The following is a 27,880-nucleotide window of genomic DNA, read 5'->3' on the forward strand; positions in this document are numbered from 1 at the left end:
AGAGTAATGAGAAATCACCTAAATGCACGCTTGATGAAGGGAAAGAGGATATCTGCAAAACATTAGAAAATAGGCCACAGCTTTACATGGGGACTCATGGGATTCATCAATGTTATGTGGCCTACAACTTCCTGAAGTCCTTAGAATCCTTTTTTGATTCTAAAACATGGCCATGGCTAAAAATGCAAAGACACAAAATGATCATTTAGAAATTGCTTATGTCAATTAAACTTTTTAGAAACCTAAAATGTTATTAACTTACGAGCCAGGGTGGTGGTGGTCCTGATGCTGGAAGGCCAGTACTACGTAATTCCTGAAATAAATACAAGAAAGAATTAGTTATTCTCAGAACATTTATTCATAGGCAAGCAAATCGCCAAAGGTGATGTCCAGGTGGAGAGGATATATTGTTTTGGAAGAAAATGGATTTGGTTGAGCACTGGTTTATTGAAGTTGAGACAATGCGGTTTTGTTATTCATTTTGGAAGGCCTTTAGGAACAATTAAGTGCCCTGTAGAGAGTAATTGTGACAACTGTTAATACTGGCAAGGAAAGTATTCAGGTTTTTTGTTGATAGAGGATAACTTAGGTATAGCAGTGAAAGGAAATGGTAGTGTGCAGTTACGAACAGAGGAAGTAGTTGGATATTACTTAGGGAGATGGAAGTTGGAGAGGACCAGTCATATGTAGGATATGATAGCAAAATTCTGGGAAGGAAGAAAGAAGAAAGGTACGAGAGGAAGGACAAGAGAGGGAGGAAGCAGGAGAGGAGAACCAGGGCTTTCAAGGTTGCAAGGGAAATGGAGGGGAAGAAGGAGAGGGAATATGGGCAAGGGGGTGGAAGGTGGAAGGGGAGAGAAGCACAAAAGCAAGAGGGGGCGGGAAGGCAGAAGGGGGTGCAAAGGCAGAAGTGCTGTGAAAATGGGGGGGCGCGAAAGCAGGAGGGGACGCAAAAGCAGGGGTTTGGGGGTGAGAAAGCATGGGTTAGGGGGCCGAAAGTAGAGAGGGGGGGGGGGGGCAAAAGCAAGAAGGGATGCGAAAGCAAGAGGGGCGCAAAAGCAGGGGTTTAAGGAGCAAAATAAAGATGGGGGGGGAACAGATTTTGGTGGCCAAGAGCAGCAGTAGGGAGCTGAAAACAGGAGGAGAGGTCCAAAACCAAGAGTGGGGAGGCCCGAAAGTAAGGAGCAGGGGAGCTGAAGTGGGAGATGGGCCAAAAAGGGAGAAGGGATGGCGAAAGCCAGAGGGGAAGTGAAAGTGGGGGGCAAAGCAGGAGCAGAGGGTGAAAGTTGGGGGGGGAGGGAGGGCAAAAGCTGGGGTGAGAGAGGCAGGAGACAGGGGATTGAGCAAAAAAGGAGGACAAAAGCAGGCAGGTTGAGGGCAAAAGCAGCGGAGGTTAAGGGCAAAAGTGTTGGTGGGGGGGTAAGGGCGAAAACGGGGGGAGGGCGAAAGCGGGGAGTGGGGGGACAAAGACATGGGTAGGGTGACAGCAGCGGGAGGAGGCGAAAGCTGGAAGGGAGGTGAAAGTGGGTGGCAAAGCAGGAGCAGAGAGCGAAAGTGGGAGGGGAGGGCGAATGTGGGAGGGGGTGGAGTTGGGGGTGAAGCAGGTGAGAAGTGAGGAGTCATTTGGAGTCCCATTGCTCTAGATAGATAGCCCATGAGTGATTAATCATCCCCACATCACCTTCCCAATTCCCCATCTTCCCAACCCTTTGTTAGTGGACATCAGTGTCGTCTTAGCCATAATCCTGAAATAAATGACACCTTAAAAAATCCATGCAATGAAGTCTTTAGCCAACAATACTTCCACTAATGCATACAAAACTGAACCATTCAAACTTATGCATTCCTTTAGTACCTGTCTTGCAGTGCCTGGCCTAGTGTCACTATGTAGTACTACCCCAGTGGTTCCAGCATGTCTGGTAGAAGGCTACTGACTTTCCCCGGGGGAAGAGTGCAGAAGAACTGGCGAATGACTCTGAGTGTCCAGCCTCAGGCTGCATTACCTCAGCATGGGCGACAGCAGTCAGGGCTGGCTAGCTGACAAGCAATAGCAGGGGCACTGGCAGTGTGGAAGTGGTTGGAGCACAAATCCTGTCCTCCTAATAGAGGACACAAGATTCATACACATAGGTGGAGCACAGATTGCTGAGAGCTTGCACTAGTATCTACAGCCATGATAGCAACAATCTAATACCCACCTGGACTTGCATGGCAATAAGCAGTGATCTCCATGACCTCAGTGTGAGCCTTCATGAAATGAACTACTCCAATGCTGGAAAGGATGGGTGCCAAGGTCTGCATAAAACCCCACGCCAAGTTGGAGCCAGACTCCTCCATGCTTAACAGTGACAGTAGGCTCTCTTGCAGGTCTGCCAATTCACCAAGCACCTCTACGTGCATGCCCATCAGTCTTCTCCCATAAACCACCCCATCAAAGTCCTCATCTGAGTCCTCTGCAGCAGAATTCATCTGTGACCTCACTCTCTGCTGAGTTAGCACATGCGCTATCCTTTCCCCCAGCCTGATTGCAGCCCACTTATTCCAGGTGACTCAACAAATACTGATCCTGCCTCTATATTACTCTCTAATATAAGCACACAGCCAGTATCTGCACTGGTGACTGCGAGTGCCAGATCAAGTGATTGTATTTGAAATCGTGTGCAAAAGGGGAGATTGGGTTGAGAAAAAGGGGACTGGGTGGGACGCAGGAGTTCCATGGTCACACCATCTGTAACTTGCACTCATGCCAAATTATGGAATGAGTGTGAAGTGGGATTTCAGAAGGTGCATAGGAAAGGAACATTCTGCGTTCACAAGCGATGCTAGTTGCAATCGTCTCAGTCACTGCCAGCCCAATAATTCACAGCATCATCTCTTCCAAGCAATTCAGCAGCTGCCAGAACACCTGTCCCCTGCCAGTTCTCTGCTGCTGCCTCCTGCTGTGGCAACCTTATGCTCTGAGAAATAGGGAAGAGTGTCAGTGAATATGTTGCAAGGTGTTTGGATGATTTGCCTGTCATAGCTAAAAGGGTGTGGAAGCTGTAAGATGTGGTAAGGGTGTGAGGGTGAGGTGAAGCATCTGAATGTTAAGCATGACTCCTGATTGCTAGAAATTGCTGATGGGTGAATGATGTGGGTTTGGCGCACTGAGCAGTGTGTGAAGTTGGTAGTGCGATGGTTAGGAAATAGCAGTTGAAGATGCATTCACTGACCTTGATCACTCGTATGAGGTCACTGAACTTTTTGCAGCACTGCAGCCAGGCTCTTAAGGCTGTAGTCCTTGGACTGACATTTGTGGCTTTCTGCTCCCATCCCCTTTCCAGTGCACCTGGAGGGTTTCCTGGCCTCCTGCGGAAACATGACCTCTGTTCTCCTTTCCACCTTCTTGACTGAGGCCTCTAACAACGCATCAGAGTCTCTGGCCTGTATTTTGATTGGTACTCTTATTCCTTCTCTGAAACACTTTTTGTTACAGCTCCTTCAGCTGCTGTAGTCTGAATGCACTTCCTCTTTAGGAGGTAGAGTACCTGAGCCGCCTGCTGAATATGCAGCCAGCCAGCAGTACATTTAGTTCTACAATCCACATTGATTGAGGCTAGTAGACAGCAAAGATTGCATGTTGCGTGCATCACGCCAGCTGGGTGCGGGGTACTCGTACATTGTGATCTCTGCACCGTAAACTGGCACTTATTAAATTTGTAGCCCCCGAGTACAGAGCATTCTACCGACCATGCACCAGTAGGAGATCCCCAACCCAAGAACTAGCTCACAATTTCCCCTATTCCCAGGTGCACTGGAGCACCCATCAGAAATTACAAGAGAAAACTGAAACTGAGGTTCAAGTCTGAAGTTGCTTCAGGCAATGTTAAAATTTGTCTCTAGCAGAGAGAAAAGGTGCTGTTCCATGAGCTTGTTTGGAACAGTGTGAGAGCAGAGAGATCAGAAAGAGAGTGGGATGCAGAATTTAAGTGGTAGAATTTAACACATATACGTGCAACAAAAATCATAATCTTAATTCTGGCCAGTAATTCAGGTAGCCCCCATTGACTAGATTTTAAATACTTTGAGTATATATAAATCAAATATATTCTTTGGAATATTTTAAGATTAAAATGAAATGTATGACAAAGAAAAAGAGGAGTAGCTTTGTAAATACAAATGCATGTGTACATCTTCCAGTAAAATCCAGAGTCTTAAAAGATAAATGCATCAACAGCAAAATGAGGAAAAATCTGTACAAAAACTGCTTTGAGATTGATAGCATTTTCAAATACCAAAATTCTGGCCTTGCATAGCCATCGTCAACCCCACAGTAATCCTACTGAATTCAATTCAGCCAGCTGTCAAGAAAAAGTCTTTAAAAGTTTGATCTTTCTGGCATCCAGTTTTGAGATTCTGACAACTTTACTTTGAGACTGTCTGGCTGAGTGAGACCTGCACATCAGGAGTAAGTAGCAGTACTACTGCACTAAACCAATCTAACAGCAACTACAAAATGCGTCATCATGCGAAAGTAGATTTTTATTACAGAAGCAGGCATCCATTCCACCACTTACAAAAACTTCCTCATCAAAATCTGAAGAGAAGAAACACTAGTTTCATATGGAGAGATCGGGTTAAAAAAGGGAGAAATTAATAGAATATTATATGCACACGCTTCCTGGTATCTGTAAGCTGTGGCATATAGTCAAAGACCAATTTAGATCTCTTTTAAGCAGATCGGTCCTGTTGATCTGAGTTAGTTTGTAAGATACAAATCTACACTGAGACAGATGTCAAAATCCACGGGGAGGTAAAGAAAAACTGGTAAGGGTATCAGTTCAGGTTATATTTCAATAGCTTTTATTGGTGGGTACACAATACCTTTGGGGTGTGATGTCAAGGAAGCATGTCTACATGGGAATGAAAATGAAGATAAAATACATTGACAAAGTTTAGGAAAATGTGCAATTGTTCATGATTAGAAACACTGTTGCTCACTCCTGATGTACAGGTCTCATGCAGCCAGTATTTTTTGGTCAGAGAATATACCAGACCATTTGTTGCTGAATGTTACAGATACAAAACAATCTTAATGAAGTTACTGTCTGACACCTGTGTGCATTAACAAGCTGCTTTTGGATAAAGTGTGAGCAACAGCACAAATACATATTTATTTGATGAGCACATTTAAATGGCGGCGATGGCAGGGGTGGGGGAAAGGATTGACTTGGAAGTTACTGAACTCAAAACTATGAAGAGTCAATATAAAAAAGGGAGAAAAAAGAGAGAAAGATTCAATTTTTAGTATTTGTTTTACCTCATTATGTACAGGCCTGTACTTGGTTTGGTAGCGGTTTAGTTCTATATTTAAGCGATGGATGGTCATTTTCAAGGCATCATTTTCATCTACGAGTTCCTGAGCATGTTGTCTGAGTGAAAGTAGTTCTGTTTTTTCATCTAGAAATGGTAATTAGAAAGTTAAAAGGTGTTTTGACACTTGTTCAAATTTTATTAACAAATTGTTTCAAAAATCTTTGCTGAAGATTAAAGTAAATTTCTATTATGTTCAAGAAAAGGTATAAATCAGCATCTACAGAATTAAAACACAACGTACTTCATAATTATGTTTCCAATAAATATTTTGCTCTTGAAGTTAGACTATTAATCTTTTAGCAGCTACTGTATTATCGAAGGAGGGATAATATTTCCAACCTTCCCTCGGTTGGCTGTTCTCAGCTTCTTGTCGCTTATGATTCTCTTTTTCCAATCGCTCCACTTTAAGCTTCATTCCTTCCAGCTGTTGGGTCAGGCTGTGAGCCTGATAGGCAATGACCTGATTTTCAGAAACCAATGTCTGGTTTCTTTCTTTTAGTTCTTGTAACAGCTCCTTTCGGATCTCCATCAGCTCTCGGTTAGCTTTAACTGTTAAATCTGCAGTACCACAAATACCACAGCAATTCACGTTAAACACGCCAAAGCAAAGAATATCAATATCTGAGTCAGGCAAGTTCATGGAAATAATGCAAATCCATATAAATAGAGCATCTGAAATTTTGGATGAAGCTAAATCACATTCATAATTTACATAGCTTTTAGGTTATTTCTGTTGTACTATAGATTTGTATGACCAAAGTATACCAGTGTATCAAAATTGTTCTTGGTTTGAAATAAATACTATTTACATTGCATTTTACATAATTCCAATATATTCCCTCCTTAAAACCTCTTAGTCCAAGCATTTGCTCATCTTCCCTAATATTGCCTTTTACTATTTCAATAAAGAAAAATGGTTAATGTCAATCTAAGTCAGCATAGCTAAAAATGTACAACTAAAACCCTACTTCACGTGAATTATTTTCTCCTTAAATTGCATTTGAAAACCAACTTGTAATTTGTAGAAGATTGATTTGGGATTTATAATGAATAAAGAGTAAAAATCAGTTCTTTTTTAAAATCAGCCAATTAAACATTATCAAAATAGTTGCACATAAGCCATTAACATTTGTTAATCATACAGATTCATAACCAACAGTCCTTTATAAGTTTTTTTTATTCATTCACGGGATGTGGGCGTCACTGGTTAGGCCACCATTTATTGCCAATCCCCAATTGCTTTTGAGGTGGTAGAGGTGAGCTGCCTTCTTGAACCACTGCAGTCCATGTGTTGTAGGTACACCCACAGTGCTCTTAGGGAGGGAGTTCCAGCATTTGGACCCCGCGACAGTGAAGGAACAGCAATATATTTCCAAGTCAGGATGGTGAGTGGCTTGGAGGGGAACTTCCAGGTGGTGGTGTTCCCATGCATCTGCTGCCCTTGTCCTTCTAGATGGTAGCAGTCATGGGTTTGGAAAGTGTTGCCAAAGGAGCCTTGGTGAGTTTCTGTAGGGCATCTTGTAGATGGTACACACTGCTGCCACAGTTCATCAGTGGTGGAGGGGAGTGAATGTTTGTGGAAGGGGTGCCAATCAAGTGGACTGCTTCGTCCTGGATGGTGTCAAACTTCTTGAGTGTTGTTGGAGCTGCGCTCATCCAAGCAAGTGGAGAGTTGTCATTTGTAAAGTTATTTAATGTAATTCAATACATGACTAGTTATGACAGTGGAATTGTTTTTTTGGGGGTGGTGGTGCTGGTGGTGAGTAATTTAAACCAGTTGAATACTCAGCTACCGACTAGAAGATACTATGTTCCAATTACAGGTCCACCTACTTTTAAACTTGCTCACTTCAACAGCTAGATTTCATTAATTTTTGAACAATTCTGACAAGAGAGGCAAAATTTAGAAGCATGTTCTATACTTCAAAAATGCATTCTTTTAGTGACAATTATAAAGTAGCATTGTTAGCAATTATGCAAGCACTCTCAGTACCCTCTCAGTTTGAAGAGAATGTGCAGCAGTAAACAAGCTACAAAAGTGGAATTGAGTAAAAGAAAAATTCTAGTTATCCTAGCATGAATATCTGATTTATCTTCAGCACAAATGATTTAATATTTAAATTGCATTATTACAGAAAAACAGTCTGTGAAATGTCTATCAACTTCAAATGCTCAGATTTATGAAGGAAGCTAGGATAACTAGAATTTTTCTTTTACTCAGTTCCACTTTTGTAGCTTGTTTACTGCTGCCCATTCACTCCTGTGTTTGCTGATCTCTACTGGCTTCCAGATAAGCAATGCCTTGATTTTAAAACTCGAGTCCTCGTTTCCAAATCTCTCCAGGGCCTGATTTTCCCTATCTTGTTAATCTCATCTAGCCCTACAACCCTCAAAGACGTCTGCACTTCTCTAATTTCAGCCTCTTGAACATTCCCAATTTTAATCGCTTCACAACCGTACCTTCTGCTGCCTTGGCCTATTAGTTCTAGAATTCCCTCCCTAACCTAAACTGCTAAACCCCTTGACCTTGTTTTCTTTCCTCCTTTAAGACTCCTTAAAACCTCTATGTCCAAGCTTTTGGTCATCTTCCCTAATATCTCCTTATGAGCTCAGTGTCATATTTTGCTTTAGAATGTCTCTCCGAAATGCCTAGGAATATTTTAATATAATAAAGGCATTATATAAATACAACTTCTTGTTGTTCCAATTTCTGTCAATGATCTTTCAACTGAGTTCCTCAGAGCAGTGTCCTAGGCACAACCAAAATAAGCTGCTTCATTAGTTACCTCCCCTCCAATATAAGGTCAAAAGTGGGGAAGCACATAGTGTTCAGTCCATTTGTGAATTTTCAGATAATGAAGCAGTCCGTACTTACATGTGGCAAGATCTGGACAACATTCAGGGTTGAGCTGAAGAATGGCAAGTAACTTCTGCACCATACAAGAGCCAGGTGACCATCTCCAACAAGAGGGAGTTTAACCACCTGACTTTCAATTGCATTACCATAACTGAATCCCCCACTATCCACATCCTGGGTTTAATGCTGGCATTGCCAATGACATCCACATCCCATGAATGAATTTGTAAAAATTCCTTAGTGATTGAAAATGAAATTGACATTTTAGAGTCAGAGCATGCTGAGCCAGATACCAGGATATTCGTAAAGACAACTGGGCCTATCCATGTACAGAAGTATTACGTAATAAAAGTCAATGAATCATAAAGATAAATTAAAGATCATTTTAAAATACAATTTTTATCAGCTAAACCCTTAATTAATTTGTGCATAAATGGATTGCTATTTATTGACACGCGAACTAAGTACTCAAGATAACCTTCAGGGTTTTACAATGAGTGATAAGTCGCTATTACAAACAAGGTGATTTGAAACATGTTTGGTAATCAATAATACAAGTTTTAATAATCTCAATTTCCAATAATGAAGTTCATTTTTTTTCTCAAAACCTTAGGCCTGAATTTTTAGCTCGGCAGGCGGGTACAATTGGCCTATTAATGGCCAGCCAGCGAGAACTGCGCACTGAAAAGCTCAACATTGCCAGGGTGGGAGCAGGAGGAGGGTGGCCAATGACATCAACACAGGTGTAGGTGAGCGCTGAAAGAAAGCTCCCTGAAAGCAGAGAGTTGCCTCAGGGAGCTGCAGACCCGAAAATGTTCTAATAAAGTTTTAAAAAGCAGAAAAAAGTGTCTGAGCATCACAATTAGGCACCTCAAAATATAGATGATAAAACTGCTGCCCGCAGATTTTTAGTTTATTTCATAATGGAAACCCCATCCCACCCTTGGATGAGATTTCATGAAAAATATAAAGGCCGACTGGCTGATTTGCCTGTCCGCCAACCATAAGGTTGGACGGACGAGGGAAAATAGCAGACACATCCGCCGAGCGAAATATCGCTCAAGCGCACAATGATATCAGGACGCCCACCCGACGTCATCTCGCGCAATTTCACGCCTGATCAGGTCGGGGGTGCTATCACCCAATCAACGTAAAATTCAGCCCATAGCCTTCGCAATCTCAGAGGACATATAGATTTCAGTAACTGAAATCTTACTTCAAGACTGAAAAGCTTCTTGCTCAATTCATATTTTATTTCTCACTAATATTGCTTAAGCAAAAATTATGCAAGTTCTTTTTACAAAAGCTTTACAACTTTACAAATGTTGATATACAGGGTAGCTTTTGGGCATTAATTTGCATTCAGCTTAGAGCAATACGTTTCTTTTCAGTCATTCTTGAACAGACTTTAATCACAATTTATGTTTGGGTATTGTCTACTTCAGTTAAAATTTAGCAATTTATCTATAACTGTCAAAGCTCTGACATTATAAATTCTAAAAATAAGTACCATTTTTGGCCTGAGCTCCCTTATATAAGGAAAAGGCTTGGCTAGAAGGAAATCAGTTTGGATTAATCCATCCTATAACTGAGCATGAGATACAGGGATGGAAAGAGAAATTCGAGAAATTACTTCTAAAGTTCTCTGTAGTTGATGGAACGACCAATATCAGGAACTTGTACTAAGCACAGGGAATGGGACAACCTATTCCATCATCAGAAGTTAGTGGCAGCAAGGACATCACAACTGGCCTCACTGTTCATAGCTGAAGGAGGGTAAATAAGAGTTCCCAGTTAATTATTGCAGTCTAGTCGTCCCTACCATGATATGGGCATACTTTCAAGACAAAATCAATATAATGCTCAACAATGGATCATAAGGCAACTGGTCCAATACTGTACATTTGATTATTCAAAGGCCTATTACTGTACATTTGATTAAACTGCTCTCCCACCTGATTTGGTCTCCTCCGAAATTATTTCTATTTTTTCTTTTCTCTTTTGTTGAGTTACAGCAGATGACGTTCTGGGGCTTTCAATGCTCATGCTGTTCTTCAAACCTTAAGAACAGGGTGTTATTATCAAAAGCAGCAATTGCATCTTTGTTGTTCATACTGAAAATACCATTTTAAGATATCAGTGTACATAAGGCTCAGCAAACATGCAGCTATCAATCGCATGTCAGTTTCAATTAGTATGTAAACCGATTCTTGATTTCTTGGCCGAAGGCAGGTCTCACCCACAGCACCATGACCTCCACCACAGGTAGGGCAGCAGGCAGGCCCCAAATCCAACCCAGCTGGAATGGGAATCAAATCCTGTGCCGCTGGCACCAATCTGATCCAAACCAGCCATCCAGCCAACTGCGTCCCCCCTCAACATGCAATTTTACGAGGTTGGTATGGGCTCCAATTTCTTTCCATCACATGGCTGAGGGAAATCTCCCCTGTCCCCATCCTCTAGCCAGGATACCAACAGGTATTTCAATCTTTATAAAAACTTGTATTTGCCCTGTTTGACTGCCTATTATGTCATATTGCAGTTTTCCAATTAATTAGTACAGGGTTTTCTTTTGATCGTCGCTTTAGTGTACAATTACTAATTTGTGACTGGTGCCAATAACATAGGGGAGAATGTTTCCTATGGTGGACAGGCTAGGCGGGAGCGGACGGGGGTGGGCGCAGAGCTGATCGCCACCCGCGATCGGCTGTGCGCCACCATTTTATGCGAGTGGACTTTAACAGTGTAACACACGGCCAGTAGCTCTCAGCACTACCTGTGTGGGTGGAGGGAGGAGGGAGAGTCGGGGCCTGCACTCTTTCGCACATGCACACAAAGAGCACAGCAACCACCCTGAGGCAGCTCCATGCCTCAGAGAGGTTGAATGGATTAGAAAACTTTTTAATAAATAGAGTAAAAAGTGTCACATGAGCTGGGACATGTTTGTGAAGTTTGGAAAATTTATTTATTTTGTGAAAGCTTCAGGAAACCTCATCCCAACCGTGGATGAGGTTTCCTGAAAAACGCGAGGACCACATGGGCTCTTCGCCTGCCCGCCAACCTTAAGGTTGGATGGGCAGCATTCTTAACTAGTTTAATTACTTTGTTAATGGCCTTAATAGGCTGTTGACATTTCGGCGGGCGCGCAGCCACCTCTGGCGCACGGCCACCAAACGAAATACCGATATGACGCACGATGACGTTGAGATGCATGCCCGGCGTCACCGCACGTCATTTTACACGTCAGAGTGTCGGGCCCACCCCTGCATGCCGACCGGAAGACTCAACCCATAATTTCTGGTATCAAACCTAAAAAGCTTCTGTGTGAAACAGCTGATCAAACCAGGATTAAAAGGGAAAAAAATACACTGACTGATGGCATTACCTGCAACTGAGCTGAACTCTGGAATTGTCTGTTCCTTTTCAATTACTTGTCCCTGAAAACAAAATTAATAATATTTTATAAGCTCCTTTTCACAAAACCAATTTGCTCCTTGAACTATTACCACTTTAACCTGTTCTGCTTCCTCTGCAATACATCCTATGTGGCAGTATTATTTATTTTTCATAACTTTCAAACCACCTGAGATGGTCATGGACAGTGACATATTCTATCATTTTTGTTGTCTAATAACTTACCAAAGAAATATTCTTTGAAAACCATATTACAGGCTTCTGCAAAGTTGTCATATGAAAGCTCAACTCACTCATATTGATTCTTTATTATTTAAAATAAGGGTTAACTCATTTATTACAAAATAGTTAGAGGATAATAAAAGTCTTAGCAATTTCTGAGTGAACATGTGGTTCATTTTGCGCAAAGCTTTATGGTGATACAGATGACATGTTACAACTGTAACATGTGGGAAACACCAGTGTGATCCACTGCAACCACATTTGCAGTAAGTGACTGCAGTTTGAGGAAATTCAGCTCAGAGTTGATCAGCTTGAGTCCAAGCTTTGGACACTGCAATGCATACGAGAGGGGGAAAATTACCTGGACACTTTGTTCCAGAAGGCAGTCACACCCTTTAGGTTAGGTACTTCAGATTTAGTCAGGGACAAGAAGCTATGTCTACGAGTGATGCAGGGTGGGGATCCAGAAGCTAGTAACAGCAGAACCTCAGCCCTTCCATTTGTCCAAGGTTCCATGTTCTTGCAACTTGTGTGAATGACAGCAGGGACTGCTAGGAGGATAAGCAAACTGATCGCAGCATGCAGGTAGAGGGGGGCCATTGAACCGCGAGAGTAAAAAGGAATGTAGTTATAATAGGGGACAGTATAGTTAGGAGGGTGGATAACTATTCTCTGTAGTTGAGAGCATGAGTCCCGAAGGCTGTGTTGCCTGTCTGATGCTAGGGCTAAGGGCATCTGTTCGGGGTTGGAGAAGAACTTGCAGTGGGAGGGAGAGGATCCAACTTTTTGTGGTCCATATAGGTACCACAACATAAGCGGGACTAATAAAGAGGTTCTGCTGATGGAATATGAGCAGCTAGAGGCTAAATTAGAAACAGAACCACAAAAGTAATGAGCTCTGGATTACTACCTGAGCCACAAGAAAATTAGCATAGCATAAATAAGATGGGAGTTGAATGCGTGGCTCAAAGATTGGTGTGGGAGAAATGGATTTTGATTCATGGGGCACTAGCACCAGTACTGTGGAAAAAGGGAACTGTACTATTGGGATGGCCTTCACCTGACCCACAGTGGGGCCTGTATCCTGGTGAATCATACAATTAGAGCTGTGGAGAGGGCTTTAAACTAAATAGTGGGGGCGTCGTGGGTGGGGTTGATGCAGCAGGTGCTGGGTTCATATGAGGGGAGAATTGGAAAGTTAAAGAGAAAGGACAAAGTAATAGTGCATGATAACAATACAGGTAATGATAACCAGAATGTGACAGAAAAGGTCAGAACATAAAAACATAAGAATGCACCAGTAAATAAGTTCAGAGCAGGGAAAATGGTAAAAAGATAGAATTAAAGGATCTTCAACTGAATGCACATAGCATTCATAACAAAATGGATGACCTGACAGCACAAATATAAATAAATGAGTATGATATGATAGCCATTACAGAGACATGTTTGCAAAGTGACCATGGCTGGGACCTGAATATTCAAGGTTATTTAACATTTCAGAAGGACAGGAAAAAAGGAAAAAGAGGTGGGGTAGCTCTGTTAGTAACGGATAAGATCAGTAGTGAGAAATGTTCTTGGCTTGGAAGGTCAAGATGCAGAATCAGTTTGGGTGGAAACAAGAAATAGAAAAAGGAAGAAGTCACTGGTTAGAATAGTTTATAGGCCCCCTAACAGTAGCCACACTGTGGGACACAGTATAGACAACAAAATAATGGGGGCCTGTTGGAAACCTACTGCAATAACCGTGAGCAATTTTAATCTTCATATAAATTGGACAAATTAAATTGGCAAAGGTAGCTTGGAGGATGAGTTCACAGGGTATATTTTGGACAGTATATGTTCTGGAATCAACCAGGGAGCATACTATTTTAGACTGAGTAATGTGTAATGAGACAGAGTTAGTTAGTAATCGCATTGTAAACGATCCTCGAGGCAACAGTGATCATATAATAGAGTTTGAGGGTGAGTATCTTAAACTTAAATAAAGGCAATTACGAGGCTATGAAGACAGTGTTAGCAAAAGTGGATTGGGAAAATAGGTTAAAAAGTAGAGAAGCAGTGGAAGAAATCTAAGGAGAAATTTCATACCTCTCAGCAAAGATATCCATTAACAAAGAAACACTCTGAGAAGGGTGTACTATCCATTGTTAACTAAGAAAGTTAAGGACGGTACCAAATTAAAAAAGAAGGCATACATTGATATGAGGATCAGTGGTAGGCTGAAGGATTAGGAAAATTTTATAAACCAGCAAAATACAACTAAAACAAAAGGGAGAAATTAGAGTATGATAGAAAACTAGCAAGAAGTTTAAAAACAGATATTAAAAGTTTCTATAAGTACATTAGAAGAAAAAATAGTGGCTAAAGTAAGTTTTGGTCCCTTAGAGGATGAGACTGGGTAATTACTAATAAGAAAGAAGGAAATGGTAGAGACTTTGAACAAGTATTTTGCATCTGTCTTCACAGTAGAAGAAAAAAATCATCACAAGAATAGGGGAGAGAGGAACTTAGAACAATCAATATCACTAAAGAAAAATTACTAGGAAAACTAATTGAATTAAATGCTGACAAGTCCTCTGGACCTGATAGCCAGCAGCCTAGCGCTTTATAAGAAGTGGTTGCAGAGATAGTGGATGCATTGGCTATAATCTTTCAAAATTCCCTAGATTCTGGAAAGGTCCCAGCAGATTGGAAAATCGCAAATGTAACATTTCAATTCAAGAAAGAAGGAAGACAGAAAGCAGGGAACTACAAGCCAGTTAGCCTAACATCTGTCATTGGGAAAATTGCTACAGAATCCATTATTAAGGAAGCAGTAGCAGGACACTTAGAAATCATAATATAACTAGGCAGAGTCAACATGGTTTTATGAAAGTGAAATCGTGTTTGACAAATTTATTAGAGTTTGTCAAGGATGTAACAAGCAGGGTGAATAAAGGGGAAGCAGCAGCAGATGTGGAGTACTTGGATTTCCAAAAGGCATTCAATTATAGCACATAAAAGGTTAATACACAAGATAAGAACTAATGGTGTTGGGGGTAATATATTTGCATGGGTAGAGAATTAGCCAACTAACTGGAAATAGAGTATCAGGGTAAAGGGGTCATTTTCAGGTTGGCAAAGCATAACTAATGGAATGTCCCAGGGGTCGGTGCTGGGACCTCAACTATTTACAATCTATATCAATGACTTGAATCGTATGAGTTGTAGCCAATGTTGCTGATGATACAAAAATAGGTAGGAAAGCAAGTTGTCAGAAGGACACAAAGAGTTTGCAAAGGAATATAGGCAGATAAAGTGAATGGATAAAAAATTGGCAGATGGAGTATAATATGGGAAAATGTGAGGTTGTCCACTTTGGCAGGACGGAAAAGTAGAATATTATTTAAATGGAGAGAGAGAGCAGGATGCTGTGGTATAGGGGGATCTGAGTGTCCTTGTACATGAACCACAAAAAGTTAGCCAATAGGTACAGCAGGTAATTAGGAAGGCAAATGGAATGTTGGTTCTTATTGGAAAGGGGGTGGAGCATAAAAATAGGGAAGTCTTGCTACGACTGTACAGGGCATCGGTAAGATCATGCCTGGCGTACAAAGTATTTGCTGAGTGGATGTTTCCCCTTGTGGGGGAATCTAGAATTAGGGGGCACAGTTTAAAAATAAGGTCTCCTGTTCAGAATTGGCATGAGGAGGAATTTCTTCTCTCAGGGGGTGGTTAATTTTTGGAGTTCAGAGAGCAGTGGAGGCTGGATCATTGAATATATTCAAGGCTAACTTAGAGAGATTTTTGATCTACAAAGGAGTCAGAGATTGTGCAGGTGTCAGCAGGAAAGTGGAGTTAAGGCCATAATCAGATCAGGCATGATCTTATTGAATGGCAGAACAGGCTCAAGGAGTCAACTGGCTTATTCCTGCTTCTATTTCTAATCTTCTTATGTTTCTTACCATTGTCTTCCTTTGAAAAAATGGTTCATGTTTTTGTTTTTCTTACCTTAGGTATTTGAACTGGAGATTGTTCTGGAAGAGGAAAAAGAAAGATTTTCAAAACATCTAACAAACTGCCTTTGGTCAGTTGATAAATATAAGTTTTTTTGTGTGCAAGATGGTGATGAAGTTGAGTGAGACAGTTCATAAACTCACTTGATAGCCCTACCCACTAGCCAAAGATTGCAACAATACTAACAGTTGAGCGAGAAATGTAGACATAGCAATTTACAATTATGAATGTGACACAAAAGTGTGGCCATATATCATGACAAGAAGCAGCAAGGCTTGTAGGTGCAAACACTGTGCAAGCATTTTCACAGAATCATAGAGTCTCACAGTGCAGAAGTGGCCCTTCGGGCCATCAAGTCTGCATCGACACAAGAGAAACACCTGACCTGCCTATATAATCCCATTTACCAGCACTTGGCCCATGGCCTTGAATGTTATGACGTGCCAAGTGCTCATCCAGGTACTTTTTAAAGGATGTGAGGCATCCCACCTCCACCACCCTCCCAGGCAGCGCATTCCAGACCGTCATCACCCTATAGGTAAAAAAGCTTTTCCTCACATCCCCCCTAAACCCCCTGCCCCTCACCTTGAACTTGTGTCCCCTCGTGACAGACCCTTCAACTAAGGGGAACAAATGCTCCCTATCCACCCTGTCCATGCCCCTCAAAATCTTGTACACCTCGATCAGGTCGCCCCTCAGTCTTCTCTGCTCAAACAAAAACAACCCAAATCTATCCAACCTCTCTCTATAACTTAAACACCAGACAACATTCTGGTGAATCTCCTCTGCACCCCCTCCAGTGCAGTCACATCCTTCCTATAATGTAGCGATCAGAACTGCACCCAGTACTCCAGCTGTGACCTCACCAAGGTTCTATACAACTCCAACATGACCTCCCTACTTTTGTAATTTATGCCTCAATTGATAAAGGCACATGTCCCATATGCCTTTCTCACCACCCCACTAACATGTCCCTCCGCCTTCAGAGATCTATGGACACACACGCCAAGGTCCCTTTGTTCCTCAGAACTTACTAGTGTCATGCCGTTCATTGAATACTTCCTTGTCAAATTAATCCTTCCAAAGTGTATCACCTCACATTTTTCAGGGTTAAGTTCCATCTGCCACTTATCTGTCCATTTGACCATCCCGTCCATGTCTTCCTGTAGCCCAAGACACTCAGCCTCACTGTTAACCACCCGGCCAATCTTTGTGTCATCTGCAAACTTACTAATCCTACCCCCCACATAGTCATCTATGTCGTTTATATAAATGACGAATAATAGGGGATCCAGCACAGATCCCTGTGGTACGCCACTGGACACTGGCTTCCAGTCCCTAAAGCAGCCTTCTTTCATCACCCTCTGTCTCCTACAACTAAGCCAATTTTGAATCCACCTTATCAAATTACCCTGTATCCCATGTGCATTTGCCTTCTTTATAAGCCTCCCATGTGGGACCTTGTAAAAGACTTTGCTGAAATCCACATAAACTACATCAACTGCACTACCCTCATCTACACACCTGGTCACCTCCTCAAAAATTCTATCAAATTTGTTAGGCATGACCTCCCTCTGACAAAGCCAAGTTGACTATCCCTGATCAAACCTTGCCTCTCCAATGGAGATAGATTCTCTCTTTCAGAATTTTCTCCAATAGTTTCCCTACTACTGACGTGAGACTCACTGGTCTGTAGTTCCCTGGCTTATTTCTACAACTTTTCTTAAATACTGGAATCACGACAGCTGTTCTCCAGTCCTCTGGCACCTCCCCCGTGGCCAGAGAGGAATTAAAAATTTGGGTCAGAGCCCCTGCGATCTCCTCCCTTGCCTCCCTCAGTAGTCTGGGACATAAATCATCTGGAACTGCAGATTTGTCCACTCTTAAGCCTGCCAACACCTCCAATACCTTGTCACTCCCTATATCAATTTGCTCAAGAACCTCGCAGTCCCTCTCTCCAAGTTCCAGACATTCATCCTCATTCTCTTGGGTGAAGATGGATGTGAAGTATTCGTTCAACACTCTACTGATGTCCTCTGGCTCCACCCATAGATTGCCCCCTTGGTCCCTTATGGGCCCTACTCTTTTCCGGGTTATCCTCTTCCCATTGATATACATATAGAATAACTTGGGATTTTCCCTACTTTTACCTGCCAGAGCTTTCTCATATCCCCTCTTTTCTCTCCTAATTGCTTCCTTAAGCTCCACCCTGCACTTTCTGCACTCCACTAATGCCTCCACTGATTTGCTCCCCTTGTACCTGCTAAAAGCTTCTCTTTCCCTTCTCATCGTATCCTTAATATCTCTGGTCATTCACAGTTCTCTGGTCTTGTTACTCCTTCCTATCACCCTCCCCATTTCCTTAATGAATGCCCCCCCCCACTGCTCTTTTGTAGATTTCCCCACAAATAGCTGTTCCCAGTCTACCTTGGCCAGATCCTGCCTTATTTTACTAAAATCCGCTCTCCCCCAATCCAAAATGTTTTTTTGCAACATGTCTATTTCTTTGTCCATAACAAGCTTAAATTGTACAAAGTTGTGGTCACTATCACTAAAATGCTCTCCCACCACCACCTCAGCCACCTGTCCGGCTTCATTCCCCAGAATTAGGTCCAGCGCTGCGCCGTCCCTTGTTGGACCCTCTACATATTGACCTAAAAAGTTCTCCTGTACACATTTCAAGAAATCCACTCCATCCAAGCCCTTAACACTATGTCTATCCCAATTAATGTTGGGAAAGTTGAAATCACCTAATATAATTATCCTATTGTTATTGTTTTTACACACCTCTGCGAATTGTGCACATATTTGCTCCTCAATTTCCCGCTGAAGACTTGGGGGTCTATAATAAACACCTATGTGGCTGCCCCTTTTTTATTCCTAAGCTGTACCCACAAAGTTTCATTCGATGCCCCCTCCAAGATATCATCTCTCCTTACTGCAGTAACTGACTCCTTAACTAATAATGCAATGCCTCCTCCTCTTTTACCTCCTCCCCTGTCTTGCCTGAAGATTCTATATCCCGGAATGTTGAGCTGCCAATCCTACCCCTCCCTCAACCACATCTCTGTGATGGCTACTATATCATAAATCCACGTATCAATCCTCACCCTTAACTCATCCGTTTTACCTGTAATACTCCTGGCATTAAAGTAGAGGCCATCCAGCCTTGCCTTACTCCTTTGAAACTTAAGGCAGCTATGCTCCCTCTGACTTGACTGTTTTACTGTATTCTGATGTGTCCCTATTCTCCTAACATTCTGTGTCCCCTCCCCCTGCCAAATTAGTTTAAACTCCTCCTAGCAGCACTAGCAAACCCGCCCGCAAGGATGTTAGTCCCGCTCTGGTTCAGATTTAGACCGTCCCGCTTGTACAGGTCCCACCTTCCCCAGAAATGGTCCCAGTAATCCAGGAATCTAAAACCCTCCCACCTGCACCAACTCTTATGCCACATATTCATCTGCGCTATTCTCCTATTTCTGTGCTCACTAGCACATGGCACTGGGAGTAATCTAGAGATTACAACCCGAGAGGTCCTGCTTTTTAGTCTACTGCCTAACTCCCTGAATTCTTGATGCAAAACCTCATTCCTCTTTTTACCTATGTCATTGGTACCAAAATGTACCATGACCTCAGCCTTCCTCCCCCTTCAGGATGCCCTGCAGCCGTTCAGTGACATCCCAGACGCTGGAACCAGGGAGGCAACATACCATCCTGGAGTCACATTGACGGGCACAGTAGCGCTTATCTGTTCCCCTGACTATAGAATCCACTGTTACTATTGCTCTTCCTCTCCTCCTGTACAGACAGTTGCTTGTGGTGCCAGAAGCTTGGCTCTGTCTGCACTCCCTGGAGGAACCAGCACCCTCATCAGCCTCCAAAATGAAATACTGATTTGCGAGTGGGATCCCAGAGGACTCCTGAAATTGCCTGTTTCTCTTGGACTGCCTGGTGGCCACCCACTCCCTTCCTTCCTCAAGTCCCTTCAGCTGCAGTGTGACCACCTCTCTAAACGTGCTATCCATGATGCTCTCAGGCTCGCAGATGCTCCAGTGTCCCCAGCCGCGTTTCCAGCTCTGAAACCCGAGCTTCCAGGAGCTGCAGCTGGACACACTTTCTGCACACATGCTGGTCCCGGGCACTGGAAATGTTCCCAGCTTCCCACATGGAGCACGAGGATCACACCATGGTTTTGAGCTCTCCTGCCATGACTTATCCCTTTAAATTAAAATACTTATATTTAAAACTGACTTAGAAAATAAATGTGGGTCTATAGGAGCATAAAATGAGAAAAAATGCAAAACAATACCATCGGTTTTTTAGATCTCTCTGTTATAAAGACCTGACTACATTAATTATTTATTTTATAAATTTGCCAATGATTGTAAAGTCAGCAATTATCCTCTAGGAGATTACAAATGGTCACTGTATTCTAACAATATGCAATGATCACACAGCTATAATAATGTTAATAGCATTCAGCACGAAGTTATTAGCTAATGATGCGTATAGATGAGGAACATAAATGCGATCAATGAGATTAAAATTACTTTGTGTCAATTTGCCAGTCAGAATATAAAACTATTAACTCTTTAAAATTAATCTACTGTGGAAGGATGTTGCATGTATCCTAAAAATATACAAAACCTAGCACAACGTAAGCTGCTCAGGATTAATGAAAGTGAAAAGTGTTTTCTTCGAGTTATTTTTAAACAAGCTTGAATACCATCTTTATGAGCCAAAAATAATAAAATCTAATAATTTTACCCACATAAAAATTGAGCAATTTTTTTTTTAAAATGAGGCTGAATTTAAGGGCTACATTTGATCTAACATTTTTTTTACTACGTCATCACCACTTGATGTCCAAGTAAATGAACTCAGAGAAAATTAATTTTGCAGCTTTAGAATGGGTATTATGATCAAAATGATGCTTTTGAATTCATTGTTTTCATTTTGTTCAAGGTTACAACTATCTGACAACAAATGGGTACTTTGCATATTAAAACATAGTAGCTGAATATTCCCTCAATAGCACCAACCTATTTCTGTCTGTAAAACTATCCTTATTTTCATAAATAATAATCAATAAGATACAAGCCTGAAGATCAATCTGTAAAGGAAACACGTACATAACACTTGCAATTCAACACTTCAAAAAAAACAAAAAGATGACAGGGAGTTCCAGGAAGAAACATCATTGTAACAAATTAAAATGAGAGGTTAGACTTATCATAAGAGCTAGATGAGAGCATCAAGGAAAAATAATAATAGCTTAAAGTGAGATGGTTATCAGCACTAGAACAAATCCCTTATATAAATGGAATGAATCACTAAAAGGCATTACCACAATGGATTATAAAAAGAAAGGAGGAATGTTGTGACTGGCAATAAGCACAGGTTTCTGTGAATCGTTGTGAGAAACTAGAGTGTTAAAAATATGTTGGAAAAAAATCACTAGTTAAAATAAGCATTTAAGTCAGCTAGGTGTCTGACAATTCTCCCTGTATGAATGCCATTTCTTTATCCAAGTCCCAAGAACTTTGATAGCGGTCACAACAAGAATTTGTATTTGTATAGCTCTTTAACATAAAGATCATCCCACAGGCACAAAAAAAAAACACCAAGCCAGGGAGAGGTTTGGAGGGCTAGCCAAACAGTTGGTTGAAGAGATAGTTTTGAGAAGGTTTACAAAAGGAGGAATGAGAGGCAAGGTGCTGGGGAGGTATAAGGAGAGAATTGCATGAGTAGGAAGACAAAGATTCACCTACTGATGGGAGGAGTGAAAGGAATGGGAGATCCACTAAAGGAATGGAGTGTTTAGGAAGGAAAGATACAAAGCTGGGGGAGTTTGCGAAGGTAGGGTGGACTAGAGCCAGAGGGATTTAAAGACAAAGCCAAAGATTTAAATTTCAGTGGGGCAGAAAGCCAATTTAGATCTGTGAGAACAAGGATGATAGAGAAGTGGGACATGGTATTGTATAGTTTGCATGTAGTAAGTTGGGGTTTATTGGAGGAAGGGAGGTCAGAAAGGAGAGTGCTAGGATAATTAAATCTAGAGATGACAAAAGCACCGTGAAGTTTTTTGCAGTAGAGGGACAGGGTTTGAGATGAGTATACTGAAATGAAAGCACTCTTTGAAACAAAGCTCAAGGTCAAGCAAGAGCCAAAGTTGTGAACTATCTATCTGACCTTGAGACAGTGGTTGATAGGTGGAAAGGAATTAATGCCAAGCAACTTACATCAAGGCTTAAATTATCCCACGTTTGTGTAGGGTGCCTGGTGAATTTTAACAGGCTAAAAACACCTAGTTTGCAAAACTTCCTACTGCTGGTCCAACTAAAAATTTCTGAAATGTCAAAAAATTTGTATGCTATAAACTGTTCAGCCACTTAATTTACTATTTGTGTGTATATATACTATACATAATATATCTCCCCTGGAATGTACAATTTAAACTGAATAAATTATGCTTACAATTGTCACCAGAGAAACATAAAATACAATGTTTTGCACAGTTTAAGTGATATTGTTACAACTGTAAATTTGGATTACTTCATCTAATCTCCTTTTGAATATGAAGCATTTAGGGATGTTTCTGGTGGATATAATAAATCAGTTTGACTATCACAGGCAATAAGTTAAGAAGTAGCAGACCTGATTATTGTATCTCAGGGCTATCACTTAAAGTGTCTTTATACCCACATGTCCAAAAGCATGGTCCAAAATGTTTTCAAAGTCGGTAATAAAGTAATTAATGTTGTTTACCTCTCACTTGCCCAGGTATCGGTTCATGCATCAGGGTGACTGATGCTAAATCATAGGAAGAAATGTCAGTAATTTCACTGCTCACAGATACTGGGATTTCCTCCTAAATAAATAGCACATAAAAGAGAAAGTTAAACAGCCAGGTTCATATTCATTTCTCAGAAATTAAGAATCATATCAAAATCTCAAGAACTCTAGACTTTGCTTCAATAAGATTGATTCAAAAGTATCCCATCTCTCTAAATGACTGTACTTTAGGTAAAATAAAATTCCAGAAAAACTCCAAAACAGACAGGTTGATTTTAAAACTGAACAGTTCAAGCAAATATATGGAAGTTACAACATTTCTCATCTAAATACTTTCTTCTTACCAGAGGTGGCAAATTATATTTCATTTTACTACTACTGACCTCTTACCAACAAGCTATAACTGGATACTTTGCAGTAAAACTCATGATGAGACGAATGGTGGTCACCATTATTGAAGTATAAATCGGACAGAAACTTCTAGCGTCTGCATATGTGCAATTAAATGCAAAAATCAAGTAGTTGCTTCCCAAGATGCTCAGCTAACCCAGAAATTGTGAAAGAATAGCATCTCACCAAAAGACATGCCATTAAAATACATGGAATGGTGTAATGTTGATGTATTTATTTTGTATTCACACATTAAACTCTTCAGAGAAAATTAAGGTTTGTCTACTCCAGTATAAGTTACATTTAATGGCATGGTAAGTTTTAATTACTGTCAAACAGCCTTTTGGCACTGAAAATTAACATTAACAAATGTGGAATCTCAAGCTTCAGAATTTAATTATTGTTGGAGATATGATAAAAATATAACTTTTTTAACTTTTTCATTCCTTCTCTTATTTATATCTTTCTTCATCTAATCTTCCTTTCCCTCTCATTAGTTTGCTTTTGTATCTGATTTCATATGGAATTAAATATTCTAATCCAGTCATCCTGGTTCAGACTCTCACTGCTCATTACCAATTATTCAATCTGATTAGTTTAATGGGGACACAGTTGCTTGCCCAGGTCCCAAGTGCTCAGCAGATGGTGATGTGCCTTTTAGTTGGTTGGAAATCCCGTAAAGACAAAACCTATGGGCAAGCATTAAGTACAATAAACGGCTGGTATCACTTGTTCCCCACTGAGCAAAATTCAGGCCTTAATAAACTTAATTAAATCAAAAATGCTGAGTGTAAGCTGAAATGCTTTCAAATAAGAAAAAATGGCTTTGTATTTATATAGTGCCTTATCATACCCATTAGAAGCATTTCAAATTTCTTCACATATAATTAAGTTACAGTTGTGTAGGCAAACACAGCAACCATTTTGTACACAGCAAGGTCCAACAAACAGCAAAGTGATTCATGAGCAGTTGATCTATTTCTGGCGGTGTTAGCTGAAAAAAGAGCAAGTTGGCAGGACACCAAGACAACTCCTTGCTCCTCTTCGATTAGTGTCTTTTAATCCACCTGAACTATCAGGTCTGGGACACAGAACATTAATTTAACATCTCACTTACAGAAAATATACAGAAATGCAAAGAGGTTGTCACACAGAAACAAATCATTTGGTCCAGTCTGTCTGAGTGTTTACCCTTCATGCACACAAATAGCCCTAATCACATTTACCCATTGTCCCCATAATTCCTCAATCCCCTTTCCAATTTAATGTTGAATTTTGACATAGTTTCAGTCTGATTAACCACAGAAGTGAATCACATAGCCTTAGAACTGTCTGTATGAAGATGTTTCTCCTACCCGCTGTTTTAAATATCTTACATTTAATTTTCCATCCAAGACCCCTCAAATACTGGAAACAGTCTGTTTCCCAGTCCCTATCCCATCCTTTCATAATTATAAATGCTTTTATATGTTGCTCTGTAATCTGCATTGTATGAAAGAAAAAAGACCCAGTTTATCAAGTCTTTCTTTCTATTTGTATCGTGTCATACCAGGCAGCATCTAAATTAATCTGCACTGCACCTTTCTAAAGCCTCAATATCCTTCATGCAGCCCAAAACTGCACCCACCATCACTCACCGAGGTCTTATTAAGGTTTCATATAGGTTTATCATTACCTATTGGCTTTTATATTCCACACATTTGGGATAGAATTCAATTAGTTTTATTTCCCATCTTAGAAACCTGGGGTGAACTTGCACCCCATGTCCCTATAATTTTCACAGCACAAAGCCTACTTCCATTCGGAGTATAATTACTGCTGTTATTTTTTTCATCAAAATTATCACCTCACAATTACATTGAATTTAACATACCACCTTTTAGCCCATTCTTCCATCTTTCAATATATCTTGGTAGTTTTCCAAAATCTAAATAGTTAACTAACTCTCCTGTTTCAGTGTCACCCACAAATTCTGACACCATCCCAAAAGGCCTATATCCAAAATCACTTATGCACATGGTGAATAGAAGTGGCACCAGAACTGACCCTGTGAGACACTACTAACCATGTCTGACCACTCAAAAAACCTGTCCTTAATTTTTATTCTCTTTTTCCCTTCTAATCATTTCTAAGCAGTTTGCTTCAGTCCCCCTAATTTCAGACTTAATCTTCGCCAATAATCTCTCATGTGGTACCTTGTCAAAAGATTTCCTAAAGTCCATATACAGTACATCCACTATATTTCCACCTTCTATTATGCCTGCCAAGTCCTTGAAGAACTCTGAGGTTTGTCAAGCCCCAACACCTCTTTTGGAATCTGTGCTGCTTGCTTAGAACCATTTTCTTTTTATCTAGATACATGGGAAATTCATCCTTAACTAAAGACTTTAAACTTTTGCCCACCACAGGTGTTAAGCTATTCCACCTATAATGACTCAAATTAACTCTGCATCCATTTTTAAAAATGCATACTACAGTGGGTGACTCTCTAGGCCTCAGGTACCCATCCACATTCCATACAGCCTTGAAACATAACTTAATGGGCCTCTGCGATTTTCTTCCTTAACTTTTTCTAGAAGCTAGGATATATCCCATCAAGCTCCAGTACTTTGTCTTTCCTCAGCTTAACTAACATTTAAAATTTTCCAATCATCCATCACAAATTGCTCGACTCATTGTCAAACACTTCAGGCTTCATCTCCTCTCCAATGTCCTTCTCTTAAGTGAAGACCAAAGCCAAGTACCTAGTGCCATTTTTTGATCATACAAATTGGCAAACCTCTTGGCTCAGGAGACAAACTGAAAATACCTGGAATGTTTTTAAATCTTTTCCTTAAATTCCCTCTTAGCTTTCCTTTTCTCATTTTAACCTCTGTGCTTAATCAGATTCTCCTTTAGTTTGCCATAATTTATCTTACAGTCTTCATAAGCTAACATATTCAATTTCAGTTGTTTTCTAACCTCTTGATTTTTCCATGGACAACATGGGGGGAGGAGGGCAGAAAGGGGGGGGGGGGGGAGGGTGGCGGGAGGAGGCGGGGGCGGGAGGAGGGGGGCTGGGAGGGAGAAGGGCGGGGAGGAGGAGGGAGAAGGGCGGGGAGGGAGGGGGAGGGAGAAGGGCTGAGAGGGAGAGCAGGGTGGGCATGGAGAGGGCAGGCGGGACGAGAGGGCGGGTGGGGCGAGAGGGTGGGCGGGGCGAGAGGGTGGGCGAGAGGACAGGCAGGCGAGGGGGTGGGCGAGAGGGCGGGCGGGTGGGGCGAGAGGGCGGGCGGTCAAGAGGGAGGGCGGGGTGAGAGGGAAGGCAGGGCGAGAGGGAGGGCGGGTGAGAGGGAGGGTGGGTGAGAGGGAGGGCGGGTGAGAGAGCGGGCAGACGAGAGAGCGGGCAGACGAGAGAGCGGGCGGGCGGACAGGAGAGCTGGCGGGCGGGAGAGCGGGCGGGCGGGGTGGGGGAGGGGCAGGGCAGGAGCGGTGTGCGGCGGGGAGATACGATCTTACACTCGATTTTAAAATACCCATTAATGTCTCCTAAAGATATTAATTGGGCAAATAACCACCAATAATTAAAGTACCAAAGAGGCTACTCTCAGGCATCCAAACACACTTCCTTAGCCTGCAGTGTGCGTTTGGAACTGGGTTGCAGACATAATGAAAATTCATTAATTTTAAGTCTCCATTTGTTCTCAAGTCACATATTCTTATGAACTGAAACTCTCCACAACCCCCATAACATTGATGGTGGAGAAAGGTGTTGCAGAAACGTCCTCAGAAAGCTGTCAATATAAGCAGGTCACAGTAAATATTTTGGCAGTGTAGGTACAGCACCACCCAATGGCTGTAGAAAAACTTTTTCCTGCAAGTTAATTTATTGCATAATAAGCAATCTTTACTACTTAAATAAAACGGACGATTGTTTTTTTAAAGTTGTCAGACACCTATTTTAACCAAGTCATTAAATACAAGATTTATGTCATAAACATCCTGTAGTTGACATTGTAAGTGGTTCCTTCTCCTCAAGTGCTATTCCCCTCCTTTTTTAAATTATCATTGCCATCTCACTCAAAAAACTCAGTTCTTGCAAATTACTACTGTATTGCCAACCTGTTTGATCTCCCAAATCTTTGAATGTGTTTATCACATCCCAAATCCCTGTTCAACTTTCTTACAACACCTTGTTTGAATCTCTCCAGTCAGATTTCTGCCCCTGCCAGAACACTGTAACAGGGTGAGGGTGAGGTGGGAGGTCAGGTGGGGCTCCAGGGGTTCAGGGGTTAAAGGGTCCGAGATTTTGGTGGGGGGGTGTTCTGAGGTCAATGGGGGTCCGAGGTCTGGGGCGGTGTCCAAGATCTGGGGATGGTGGGGCGTCCCAAGTCTGGGATGGGGGGTGGGGGGGAGAGTCCCTTGGGGTCGGTCTGGGTCTTTACAATAGTCACCCAGAACTTAGAAGAGGTTTTAATTCTTACAACTTTTTCTGGGTAACGATAGGTATAACCCGATTTAAGTCGCATTTTCAGATGGTTCCCTGCGCAGCACAATTGACCAGAGGAAGCTAGCGCTTCTGGGCAATTGCCATGAATGCCCTTACTTGGTAACTTGCCAGAGGGATTCCCTAATGCATCTTTGGGGTAACCTCTAAATCTAACACCGGGGGGTGTGGAAGTTACAGGCCAATGTTCTAGAAAACTGCCTTCAATGCATTCGATGAACTTGTCTTCCAAACTACCTTTGCCAATTTGATTTGCAATGCCTATATAAAGACTAAAGTCCTCCCGCCCCCGTAATTATCCCAGTAACATGCTCCTCTAACTTGCTGATTTATACGATACCCAATACTCAAACTACTGTAATACT

At 41.6% G+C, this 27,880-nt stretch overlaps 1 protein-coding gene across 2 annotated transcripts in view; it reads right to left on the bottom strand.

Annotated features, from left to right (window-relative positions):
* Nucleotides 1-27,880, bottom strand: part of cep89 (centrosomal protein 89) — a 142,447-nt gene that overhangs the window by 100,746 nt on the left and 13,821 nt on the right. For both annotated transcript variants that reach the window (XM_041191545.1, XM_041191544.1), the window contains exons 5-11: nucleotides 22,616-22,718; nucleotides 15,842-15,867; nucleotides 11,598-11,649; nucleotides 10,168-10,272; nucleotides 5,695-5,913; nucleotides 5,300-5,439; nucleotides 263-313 (exon numbers count right to left, since the gene is read on the bottom strand). In XM_041191545.1, coding sequence (XP_041047479.1) covers nucleotides 263-313; nucleotides 5,300-5,439; nucleotides 5,695-5,913; nucleotides 10,168-10,272; nucleotides 11,598-11,649; nucleotides 15,842-15,867; nucleotides 22,616-22,718 — 696 coding nt within the window. The remainder of the gene's footprint in view (nucleotides 1-262; nucleotides 314-5,299; nucleotides 5,440-5,694; nucleotides 5,914-10,167; nucleotides 10,273-11,597; nucleotides 11,650-15,841; nucleotides 15,868-22,615; nucleotides 22,719-27,880) is intronic.

This window comes from Carcharodon carcharias, chromosome 7 (assembly GCF_017639515.1).
Source record: "Carcharodon carcharias isolate sCarCar2 chromosome 7, sCarCar2.pri, whole genome shotgun sequence".
Taxonomy (NCBI): Eukaryota; Metazoa; Chordata; class Chondrichthyes; order Lamniformes; family Lamnidae; genus Carcharodon; species Carcharodon carcharias.